This window comes from Eretmochelys imbricata, chromosome 1 (genome assembly GCF_965152235.1).
Source record: "Eretmochelys imbricata isolate rEreImb1 chromosome 1, rEreImb1.hap1, whole genome shotgun sequence".
Classification (NCBI taxonomy): domain Eukaryota; kingdom Metazoa; phylum Chordata; order Testudines; family Cheloniidae; genus Eretmochelys; species Eretmochelys imbricata.
Genome location: NC_135572.1, coordinates 304294784 through 304308077, shown reverse-complemented (window position 1 = coordinate 304308077; position 13294 = coordinate 304294784). Strand labels below are relative to the sequence as shown.

The 13294-nt window shown below is 38.8% G+C and overlaps 1 protein-coding gene across 1 annotated transcript in view; it reads right to left on the bottom strand.

The window, feature by feature from the left end:
- ADAMTS20 (ADAM metallopeptidase with thrombospondin type 1 motif 20) overlaps window positions 1-13294 on the bottom strand; it is a 170740-nt gene that overhangs the window by 81588 nt on the left and 75858 nt on the right. The window contains exons 12-16 of the mRNA XM_077807769.1: window positions 11527-11672; window positions 10570-10751; window positions 10337-10473; window positions 6189-6306; window positions 1520-1615 (exon numbers count right to left, since the gene is read on the bottom strand). Of these exons, the coding sequence (XP_077663895.1) occupies window positions 1520-1615; window positions 6189-6306; window positions 10337-10473; window positions 10570-10751; window positions 11527-11672 (679 nt within the window). The remainder of the gene's footprint in view (window positions 1-1519; window positions 1616-6188; window positions 6307-10336; window positions 10474-10569; window positions 10752-11526; window positions 11673-13294) is intronic.

The following is a 13294-nucleotide window of genomic DNA, read 5'->3' as shown; positions in this document are numbered from 1 at the left end:
AACACTATTGAAAATAAATGTTTTCTGCAACAATTCTACTCTGTCCAAATCTCGTTCTTCCACTTTACATCCTATTAAATAAACTATGTAGTTTGGCTATAACAGAGATTTCAACTTATAAATAAATGGTATGTTTTCAATAAATATGCATTTAAAAAAATCCCAATACCTGCTCTAATTTGATTTGGTACTAAACAACATTTTGATTAAAAAACCAGAACAATATAAAATTAACATGACACACATTAAATTAATTAAAAACTGTCTAACTGGTAATCTCAAAATGTAAGTATAAACAGGGAATCGTCATTGAGCAAGTTTGTTCCAGTGGGTCCCACAGGGATCTGTTCTTGGCCCTACACTATTTAACATTTTTACCAATGACCTAGATGAAAACATAAAATAATCACTGATAAAGTCTGCAGGTGACACATAAATTGGGGGAATGTTAAATAATGAAGAGGACAGGTCACTGATTCATAGCAAATTGGATCACTTGGTAAATGGATGCAAGCAAACAATATGCATTTTAATATGTCTAACTGTAAATGCATACACCTAGGAGTAAGGTATATAGGCTATACTTATAGGATGCAGGACTTTCTCCTGGAAAGCAGTGACTCTGAAAAAAGATTTGGAGGTCATAGCGGATAATTAGCTGAATGTGAGCTCCCGGTGCAAAGCTGTCGTTAAAAGAGCTCATGCAATCCTGGAATGCATAAACAGGAGAATCTCAAGAAGGAGTAGAGAGGTTATTTTACCTCTACATTTGGTACTGGTACAAATAGTGCTAGGAGACTTTATCTAGTTCTGGGGTCCACAATTCAAGAAGAAAGCTGATAAATTGGAGAGGGTTCAGAGAGGAGCCACAAGAATGACCAAAGGACTAGAAAGCATGTCTTACAGTGATAGACTCAAGGAGCTCAAACTATTTAGCTTAACGAAGAAAATGTTAATGGGTGACTTGATTACAGTGTATAAGTACCTACATGAGAAATGGGTATTTAATAAAGCTCTCCTTATTCTAGCAGAGAAAAATATAACATGATCCACTGCCTGGAAGTGAAAACTAGACAAATTCAGATAGGAAATAAGGCATAAATTTTTGACAGTGAGGGTAATTAACCCCTGGAACAATTTACCAATGGTCATGGTGGATTCTCCTTCACCAACAATTTTTAAATCAAAACTGTTTTCCTAAAAGATATGATCTAGGAATTATTTTGGGGAAGTTTTATGGCCTGTGTTATTCAGATCAGACTAGATTATCACAGTGGTCCCTTCCAGCCAGAGAATCTCTGAATCCCCAAAACCCATTCAAGTTCCTGGTTTTTTTCCAGATGAAATTACACTTGTATAACTTCTGCAGAGGGAACCAGGCAACCCAGGTGATGATAAATTATAATTACACAATTGCTCTTAGGACTTTATCAGACTTCTTATATTTTATGTCTGCAGTAGACCTTTAGCAAAGTACACACAAACCATCTATCAGCTGTTGTTTACTGGAAATCTTTACCAAGGTAGTTGTCATCTTCTGGTTTTCCTGAATAGCTGTGCTGACGAATGTCAATGTTTGTAGCTCCCATGGGAATTTTTACTACAACATTATAACCTGGAATATAATTGTACATAAATTAGGTCTTTCTAACCACCACAAACATTCATATACTTGTAAAAAGTAATTTTCTGAACATTTGTTTAATCAGCTTCCTTCCCATACTCTGACAACCAGTGAGGGACGGCCAGCTGTTAACCCAGCTCATTTTTTGGCAGGAAGGAAACTCTGGGAGCTTCTTTTAAAATAGAGAAATTAAGCTATATAAAATCTAGTCAAACTGAACTGTTATAATACTTATTGATTTCGTATGTAACAAAGAAAATTATTTTTTCTGGTTTTATGAAAACTGAATGACGTTAGTGGACTCTGTTAATAAAATCCTTTCCATACACATGTCTACAGAATAGGATCTGGAGGACCTGGCTTCAAACTTTCTGTGAGAGCTCGGACAAGTCACTTAATCTACCCTGTGCCCCAGCCCTCCATCTGTAAAACGGAGATAATACTTCCCTATTTTAAAGGGGTGCTGTGAGGTGAAAATCCATTAATGACTGCTAGGTGCTCAAATAGTACAGTGTGAAGGCCAGGCAGGTAGGTAAGTTATATACATTAGACAAATTAGTCGTGTTAGATCTGCATCTTCCAGATGTGAGCTGGGCTACTCATTAGAGTACGGGTCTAATGTGCTCCCTTCAAGAAGCAATTCTTCATAAACGAGTCACCACATTCTACAATTACTCCAGCTAGTCCCAAATAATAGGTATTGAAGCAGCATAGTTTTGAGGTAACAAAATAATAGATAGCTAGATCCACATTTGAGAGAAACAGTCACACTCTTCTCACACGTACAGTTAAAATGCTTATTCACAGCTGCTACCTGAACATCCAGGAGCACCACACAATCTAAGAAACCTGTATTGTGAACCTGCTTAACACATGATAGCACAATCAGTCAGAAGAATTAATATAATTCTTGATAACTCCTCCAATTGCTTCTCTATCCACTAACATTACCTCAGGATTATTATTAGCACTAAGCTTCAACTGGCTAGCGCACATCAATGGGTAATAAGCTAAAAATATAACTATAACACTCCCCCCCCCAGTTTCATTATCCACTAATTGTACAGTATTGTATTAATCACATAATAATCAATGTGTATAACCCAAACAGCTTAGTGTTAGCACAGATTTATTATGTCTACCACTTGGGGGCAGCACTGTAATCGCAAACTGTTACAATTTGCACATCTTTAGTCAATAGTCCACTACCTGCTAATTACACAATATATCTTCCCAATATGGAATAAAAAACAAGCACCCAAAAAGCCCCCTATCAGTCACACCCAAGAGAATCTAAAAAGGGAGAGAGGAAAGAGGTAGTTGGAGGAGAGAGGAGAGAAGACAAAATTGGGAGGAAAGAAATTTTAAAATAACAGATTTCAGAGTAACAGCCGTGTTAGTCTGTATTCGCAAAAAGAAAAGGAGTACTTGTGGCACCTCAGAGACTAACCAATTTATTTGAGCATGAGCTTTCGTGAGCTACAGGTCACTTCATCGGATGCATACCGTGGAAACTGCAGCAGACTTTATATATACACAGAGAATAACAGAAACATTGCCATTTAGCATGCTGACATGAGACAAGTAACTGGAAAATTACATCACTGACTTTTGTGGGTGAAGGGACAATTCTTTGTCAAGTACTCAGATACTTCAGTTAAAAGTGCAATATAATAGAAAGACCATTAAAAATACCAAGTGTGAGTAACTAAAGGTAGCTGTCTCCTCAAACCAGGATGCCAGTATATTTGCATTTAGTTGCAATGAATTGCTGATGACTATTTTATTAACATTTAAATATGTAGGGCAAAACTATAACTTAACACTACATGGCACGCAGAGCACTGCTACAGTGACTGATCACACAGGCTGCTCCTGCAGTAGCATAAACCAAACCTCAGATTGGTCCCTGGGTACATAAGGAGTGAGAGTGACTACTACTGCACACCCCTGAGAATATCAAAGAAGCAGAGTATTGCATCACAAGCTGGTGAGGCCTACACATACCAAACTTCCTGGTAAAATCAATTTGCTTGTACAATACAGCCTTGAGAGAGCATCTTATCTCATCAGTGTGACTGGAGATGTGCTTGTGCTATCTTGGGGGTCACCTCTCTGTTTCTAGGAAGATGCTACCGATCAACTGAACATCACATTCTGTGGGGGCTGTTGCATTCCTGCTTGAACACGACTGTCAAACTGTTAGAGCCGTGTGGGCAGTGCAGGCTAGAATATCTGTGGCATATTTGCTACTACCTGATACTGGTTTAGGGTCTGTAGACATGCCCTCATATGCATAACCCTGCCCATTTTGAGTGACTCCACCATCATTTTCTTACAGAGCCAAGCCATGTCATAGTAACAGTGGGCAGAGCTAGTGACAGTTATGAACTATTCCCTCTGATCGTGCATGCAGCAGGTAGTTGCCTCACTACTTGCTACCACACATTTAGTTTTCTGGAAAACCTAGTGTAGTCACATAGGATGTATGATGATTTAGGGGCTTAATAATTAAAGCACAATTTAAATTTTACAATTAACTGTATAATAGAAGAAAAGAACTCAATTTTACTTCCCCCAAAAGAAGCTTTATAATCTTGCCATGTCAAATTCTGCATTGACCAACACCCTTTGCCCAGCAAAGTCAGAGGATTTGTCGAATAAGTAAGGGTAGTAGAATTTGGCCCTAAGACTACATCATACCACGTTGTGTTGCTGAGAGAAGCCTAGTGGGAGGTACAAAACATAATGGGTCTTATTCTCATTTATAGTAAGCCCTTTTACACAGGCTCATGGAAGGGGGGTAAACACAGGGAAAACAATCTATAGCAGTCTAAATGGTTGTTCAAAGTGCACACACCCTGCCCACAGGGCACTGCACCACACCTACAGATGGCACTGGAATAACTGCCACGACCTAGCCCTTCTGGCATATGCACAGATTTGTTTTCCTAACTAAAATGATTAGGTCTTAATTGTGTTATTTCTTCAAAATACAAAGTCCTGCAACCTGTCAGTTGAAAATGAAAAAACAGCCCAAAAAAAACCCTTTTTTCACTTCCACCATAGAAAGAAAAAAGTGCCTGAAGCTACAAACTTCATTATTTTTCATAATTTACTAATTTTCAAGACCAGACTTAAAATAAAAATGACTAAATTAACAATAATTTATTTTTTAAATTTTATTAAAAAAGAAAACCTATTTTTAAATGGAAAATTCCATGCTTGAGCATGTTTGCTTTTAATAAAGAGCAAACTGACTCAAAAATATGTAAGGTGGTAACAGATATACTAACACAGCCTTGTTGACAGTGGCATTAATGCCATTTTTATCAGAATATGAAGATTGGTATCAGACACATTCTTAATTCAATTCATGTGCTAACCGTCCAGTACATGATCATTAATGGTGATAAAAAAGCCCACAGTTCCTTTACAGTTTTATCAAATTCTTACATCCTTTCACTGTTACAATTTTAAATGTACATTTACAAATTCATATTGTTTCTGATTTAATAATAATAGGCACTTACTGTGCCTTCGATCATCCATCAGCACAGAAACAAGAGGGGATTGTGTGTATATACATGTGGGAGAAGGGAGAGAGGGGAGACAGTGGCTGTGTGCCACTTTTACGCCTTCTGGTGTTTTTGCCTCATCCCCTGGGATGAGCACAGACCATCTGCCAGGGAAAAAACAGTCGAAGTCCAGCAGCATTTTGCACGTTGCCATTCTCCAGGGGACAAGGGGAAGGGTAAGGTGCCAGCACAGAACCTTTCTGGCAGCTCTACATTGGCCAGGAATCTCCCCTTTTTACCAAGGATCATCTCCACCCAGTTTGCTGCCCCTTTAAACTAGTGGAGCAGCCTAAAGGGGCCACTGGAAAACTGATGTCCAAGGTCTCCTGACCCTCTGTCCCATGCTCTTACTATGAAGCTATGGTTCTGTATGCTATGCTTGACAAGAGTTTCTGTTTATATATACACTAGTCTCTCAAACCCTCCTGCACACTGATGTAAGAACTACATATAGTGTTAATGAAGAAACTGAGATAACAGATTCTCTGTGTAAGAGGTTTTCCCACTAATTGTCATTGATCAGAAGAAGGACATACATCTTCTGGTAATCTGGGATAAGAGAGGGCATGACATTTTATGGGTCTATATTTGTCATTTCAATAAAAGAAGAAAATCAGCTAGGAGCTCACACCTGGGATTCATCCCTCTCTCTCCTCATGGGGCCAGCAGGAGATGCTGGAGCCCCATGGGCTGTGTAGTTTCAGCACAGACTGATCACAAAGTGCAGGAGGCAGGAAGCACTCTTTTCCAAAGACAGCTCTCAACTTTTCACCACACCATTTCCCCCCTCCTTTTTGCTTTGACTTTACTCAGCAACTGACTTTTTCCTAAATAGGTCAGCAAACCACAGCGTTTGTCTCTGTATCCTTGAAAGAGCTTTTGTGACTCAAAATCATGGATATTTTCTGTTGGCAGAGGCCCTAAAGAACGTTCACTGAAATCATACTTTAAACACAACATAAATGTAAAATAAGAGAAAAACATACCATAATGAGCACTGTTGAAAGTACCTGCAAGTGTCTTACATGAAGAATTATCACCGCCACAGATTCCACACTTATCTCTCCTTGCCTTGGAATTCAACACATGATCACAGCCAGCTTGCTACAAGAAATACAATAAATCTGTGTTGCATATACTGTAATAAGTCATTCAGCTCAGTAGAAAACAGTGAAAATGGCACATTTTAAGATTTTTCCTCAAAAAGATTTTATTCACTATATATATCTATATCTATCAATGGACTATCTCCATCTTTGTTGGCAAATCACAAACAGTCTTTTATATGATCTTAGGTGCTGTGATGTAGGGACAAAGTATAATAGTTCTGTTATTCTAAGAAAGAACAATGCAAATCTATTTAATATTTCTGCATTTCTTGATGCATTAACATTTTATAAAGCTTTTCTATCTACAATATTGAATGTTCACTATAAATTTTAAAGACAATTTGTTCAAAAACCTCTGTAATGTTAAAATGAATCAATTCCTTTAGTATTATGTGCACATGAACATCAATTTCTTTTAAACTCTATAGTTGTAAAATAAAGAATGATCTGATTTATTGACTATTTATATGACCTTTAGCTAAGATACTAAGAATAATAAATCCAAGATCACTATTTTAATTTTTAATTCTTTACTCAGACCATTCCCTTTCCCTCCTCCACATAAGTACAGTTGCTCTCTGGCATTCCTCCCTGTGGTTTACCCTAATAAAAGGTCAAATTTTACCTTCACTTTCACATTATGCAACCCACTGCCATCTGTAAGGTTGCATGGGGATGGAAAGCAAAATCTGGCTGAAAGTTCTAGGTGGTTTTAGCTTCCCTCTCCCTATAAAAAGGCCTGTGGCATTACCATAATTTTCATCCATCTAAGAAAACTGAAATAATCCCCTTGGGAGCTAAATTGCCTCCTGATTTTGAGAAATGTGATATAAAACCTTCTCTCCATAGAGGTAATAGCACTTTTCTCTGATATTTGACTGGGGACGAAAACACACATTCAGAGCCTTATTCATTTCCCATTACTCCAATTTTACATCAGTGTATCTCTACTGACTTCAATAGAGTTACCCCTAATTTACACCTGTTTAAATGAGAGAAGAATTAGGCTTTTATGATTCAAATCTGGGTCTTTATTTTATGAGCTCTATCTCTAGGTTACTAAGCTGACTGGGATCAGAACTATGTTAAAATTGGTTCAAACAACTTTGCTTTAGTGGTTTCCAAGAGGATTTGCTTTGCCATATATTTTTATATTTAGAGAGAGACAGAGACACACAGAGAGAGAGAGAGAGACTGTGTGTGTAGTGTATAGTATGTATATAATAATATGTAGTATACTGTAGCATATACTACATAGTATAAGGTATACATACTATATATAAAATGAAAGAGCGCAACTGGGTACCACAGCAGAAGTCATCTGCATAGATGAATTTGCAGACTGAGTCAGTAGCAGGTCGATTGTGTACAGACTGAACAAGGTGGACACAAGCACACAGCGTTGGGGTAAGATGTTGGATTGTCTTCTCCATTCACTTGTTCCATCTCATGGAAATGCCTGTCAGGAAGTAGAAGTTCAGCAGCATCCACCACTCATGCTGCGCGAGCTCTTGACAGTTTTATCAGAAGACCAGTGTGCCATCCTGTATCGTAGGCTGCTGTCAGGTCAAAGAAAACAGTTCCAGTCTTCAAGTTCTGTTGAAACCTGTTTTCTATATATGTAGTGAGGGCTAGGACTTGGTCACATGTGCTTCAACCCTTCTGGAAGCCAGCTCGGTCAACGCTGAGAATTGCCACCACCTCTGGAGATATACGCTGTAGGATAAGCCACTCCAAGTCTTTGAATCTGACAGATAGCAGTGAGATCAGTTGGTAGCTTGATGTATTGTGTGGGTCTTTTTCAGGTTTTAAAAGGGTAATTATTTTTGACATTCTCCAAATCCTTGACAAGTTGCCGACACTGAGAACTCACGTCAGGAATTTGGATAATCATTGATAAGCGTTGGTTCCAAGGTGATTCAGGAATTCTGGTGAAAGTCCAGATTTGATGTTGCACAGTACAGTGTTTGTGAATGGTGCTATGCACTAACAAAGCAGATTACATCATCTGAATTGCCGCCATTCATCGCAAATCTGCCTTTTTACAAGCTTATTCAGGGGAACCTTTGCAACCTGAAACAAGTGGTGAGCAACTTGGTTTGGAGTGACAGGAGGACGGGGCAGCACTTGCTGTGCCAAGTCAACACAAAAGGTTCCAGGGTTCTGGCTGGAATGGATGAAATTCATATTCCTTGTTGTTTGCTCCCATCTTGCTTGTATCACAGCAGCTAAGGACTTTATTAGCTGGTCAGCAAGATCTGGATCTCCAGACAATTATACTGCATAAATAGTTCTGAACATATGGTGTCAAAACAAGGAATGTAGACACAGCAAGAGCCTTGTGGAATGGACTCTCACGCTGCTTTCAAGATGGCTCCATGGAAATGGTTGTAGGTTTCATTGACTGGCATGAAGCATGATGGGATAGTAATGATACTTCATTCCAGGATTTAGCTAAATTTCTCCCAATTAGGTTTCCTGAAATTCCATCTTCTTTTGTCTAAGTTTCTAACAATGGGCAGCTGAAGGCCGACATGGATAAGTGCTTGTCTGTGTTGACTGTGTGGAAAGCTGTCCAAGAAAAACATATGATGCTGGTTAGAGATGACCAACTAGTGATGTCACCCAGCAGAGGTCACATGAGCAATCACATGACCATCTGGCTGAGTGAAATGTACCCCATTGTTTTCGGTCATGGACGAGAACAAGGTTGTTGTTTGATGCCAACCTGCCCAAGATGGCAGACTACTGTAGCACTTGATGCCTCCAATGAAGTGTGACCAAGCCAGTTTTCAGTGTCTTCCACCTCCACAATGCAAGTGCTAAATGTAAGTTAGACATCTTTCTCACTGGATAACGACTGAAACACGAGGCAAACCAGTCTACCTTGGTGTCACACTAGACCACTATTTGACTTACCACAGCATCTAAAACAGATTGCTGCCAAAGTCAGGACCAGGAACAATCAAATCAGCAAATTAGCCAGTTTGACACGGGCACAGGTGCACAGAAGACTTCGCACATCAGCTCTGGCACTGTGCTATTCCTCAGAAGACCATGCCCGCTTGGTGTTGTTCATCTCACAGTAAATTGGCTGATGCTGAATTGAACTCAACCATGCATCATCACAGGCACCCTATGCCTGACTCCTATTCCATGGCTACCAGTTCTGAGCAACTTGGCTCCTCCACACATTCGTCACAGACAATCAACAGCCAAACTGGTGGAAAAGCTACATGCCAATCCAGGACTACCACTGTATGCAGACATCTTCAGTCACTGCAGAGCATGATTCATGACCATCATGGTCTTAACTGCCAGATCAGAATTTTTCAGCAGCAACCCTATGGTGCAATAAGTGGTCAGCTAAAGAGATCTGGAACAGTTTCATTGTCGCTGATCTAACCGTTCAACATCCGGGATTTGACCTGCCACATCATCTTTGGACTCTGTTGAACAGGTTCCAAACTGGCCAAGGAATATGCACAGCCAACCTCTACAAGAAGGATCTACGTATGACCCACTTTGTCAGCATGGTCTCTGTCAGTCAATTGTGCATGTTGTCGATAAGTGTCAACTAAACAGACTTCATGATGGCCGTAGGGCCCTTCATTATGCTGGTGACGCTCCTGTCGGGGGGCTCATCAAGCATTGCAAATGCTAGAACAGTGGTTCTCAAACTTTTGTACTGGTGACCCTTTTCACACAGCAAGCCTCTGAGTCCAACCCCCCTTATAAATTAAAAACACTTATTTATGTATTTAACACCATTATAAATGCTGGAGGGCAGGGTTTACGGTGGAGGCTGACAGCTCACAAACCCGCATGTAAGAACCTTGTGACCCCCTGAGGGGTTCCGACCCCCAGTTTGAGAACCCCTGCGCTATAAGAACTGTATGTAGTATATACTATAGTATACTATATAAAGTATATATAGTATACATACATATGTGATAAATATTTATTAGTATGTTAATACATTGTATATATATCAGTGTTATAATATCCAAGTTAAGTTTAAATACCCTGCATAAGCCTTGAACGCATATGTCATTGGTTTCAGTTCCACAGGGAGTACCATCGGCAACTCTGTCTTTCAGCTGGTAGTAGGAAGTTGTTCCAGACACTCGGCAAAAAAGTTTACAGCGATCTTTCATAGAAACTGTAAAGAAAATCCAGCATGATTTTTGTCTGTTGTAAAGCTTTAAGTAAATGAACATTTTTATTTAGTTAGCAAAGAAAATCTGTATTTACTTACTGCCACTGTATTTTGGAAGCCAGCGTACAGCAGATGTAAGACCATTGATATTGAAATGTTTACCATTGAAATCAGAGCACTGTTGCTCTCGAAAATCTTGTTTGCCCTTTGGACATGAATCAGTACTACATGATCGAAATTTCATCCTGCGACCCACACAGTATTTCCCTCCATTTCTCGGCCTAATCAAAATGATTCAAAGTAAAGTACATAGGATCAACATCACTTCCATCATTTGTTTCTAAAACAAGCAGTTGATCCTAATGGCAAAACTTCAAAACAGTCTTTTATCATATCCATTCAGCATTGTTTTTCCCTCTTACACGTTGATATTCAGACCTGATTCTCCACTGCTTTGTGCAGTGAATACTGAATGCAAAGTGGGTGTATAATACTACCATTTTAGAATCAGGCCTTTCAAGTCTATAATAATCTGAATAACATGAACATCTACTAATTTGTAAGAGCCACATTTTATTACCTTATTAGTTGCAGTACTTTACTCTGCAAGAATTAGTAATTAGTTTTACACTGCAGTGGTGCCTAAGGGCCACAATCAGGATCAGAGGCCCATTTTATTAAGTGCTGTACAACCATATAGTGAGAGAGAGTCCTTGCACTGAGGAACCTCATTCTAATGAAGTTACTTGCAGTAAGGGAGGCAGACTCAAGCCCTAAAGCATTATTCTCCAAAGTTCTAACATTAGTTTCATTACCACTGGAAGAGGCAAGTCACATTTACAAGTCTCTACATGCAATTTTAAAATATCTGAAAAACACATACAATTCACCTGAGAGAAATTATAAAATTAACTCAGAAACCTTCTGATTATAGACTGACCTCCTCCAGCTTTAGAAATGATTGAAATGGCTATTTATTTTCCTATTGCCTTGAACTAACTTGCTGGGATACAACAATATCAAAAACATATTGATATAAACAAACGAACAACATACTCAGGTCGATTACACAGCCTGGTTGTGCTTTTGATTCCACCTCCACAGGTTCTTGAACATGAATTATAAGGTCCCCAAGGTCCCCATTCTCCATCTACAGGACGTGTTTCAATATCTTTGCTTACACAAATCCCATGGTAACAGTGCTGTTCAGTTGACAAACAATAAAATTTAAAAGTTAGCTATGTGTGCTTAAAATCTGAAAACCAAAATGGAAATAATAGAAAAATTATATAAAAAAAGATATTGTGAAACAAGATTAATGGAAATCAACCAAGTTTATTACTGCAAGGTTACTGTATCACAGAAGCAAAAGAGAAAAAATCTTATTAAAAAAAACTCCACAAAATTAAAGCTCAGCACCAATGGTTAACATCAGATTTTCCAAACGGCTTAGCTTCCATTTTAGGAATGTAAATGAAGTGCCAAAATTTCAAGAGTGTTTTGCAACCAACAGCTCTCATTGAGAACTTTTGAAAAGATGGCCACTTCATTTAGGCACCAAAATGGGAGCCAAGTTCTTTTGAAATTCTGACCCTAAATGCTTATTGATATTTTACACACAAACTTTAGATTTAGATCTGCAGCAGTCTTCATCTTATAAGTCCCCTTCTATTTGCTTTGAAAATTCATAATGAAAAGCAAACCTAAAAATTCTACCATGTCAAGCCACCACGAAATTCAAAGTGTTTTAAGTATTCTACGAAAGCAAACAAAGCTAAAGGAAATATTAAGTAACATTCAGAACAATTTGATTTCATTATGATGTATGCAGTGTTCTTGTAGCCATCCTAGTCCCAGGATATTAGAGAGACAAGATGGGCAACTTCTGTTGGTGAGACAGACAAGCTTTTGAGCTACACAGCGATCTTCCTCAGGTCTGGGAAAGATACTCAGAGAGTCACAGCGAAATCTCAAATATCATTTTGATGACACTCTAGATCTGATCTGTGCATGAGCCTGAAGACTTGCAGATGAGAGTGACTGGCAAAAAATACTGCGAATGGAACTGGCCAAATTCAGCTATGGCATAAAGTGCAACTCTCATGTTAGCTGCTGGGGGTTACATTAAAACAGAGATAACATAATTACTGTATATTCTGTTAGGGCCACTGCAGTTATTAGATTTGGCACCTTATACCTGTAACTAACATATTATTGTTAATACAAGCCATGAATGAGCATGGTACATTCCAGCCAAGTGAGAGACAGTATTACTACTTCTAAGAGTGTACAATCTAACCTCCCGATCCTGCACACGAGTAGCCCTACTGAAGTCACTAGGAATTTTCCTGAAAAAGCAATTATTAAAAACTGAGTAAGGACCTCAGGATTTTGTGCATGGGTGAGATTTTTGTAAAAGCACTTAAGGGAGATAGGTGCCCTACTCCTATCGACTAACTATGGGAACTGGGAGACTAATTCCTTTAAAATCCCAGCCCACATTTGGTCTCTACATAGGGCATAGCATCAATCCTACACTATGACTCCCAGTGATTGCCTCATTGGACCACAAAGAATGCAACTAATGATAATACTATATAAAAATTCCCAAGTAAGCATGGGAGAAGGTTCTAGATTGGCTCTGGAGATCTAGCAATTAAAATAACTATGGCAGAATGGATAGAAACAATGAGCCCAGTCTTCCTCAATAGAACTGAATAGATCACATCAACACAGGTTTATGCTATGGGTTTATTATCCACATATACAGCATAAAATGGGTCTTGAAAATTACCCTTTTTGTTAGTCAGCCAATACCGAATAC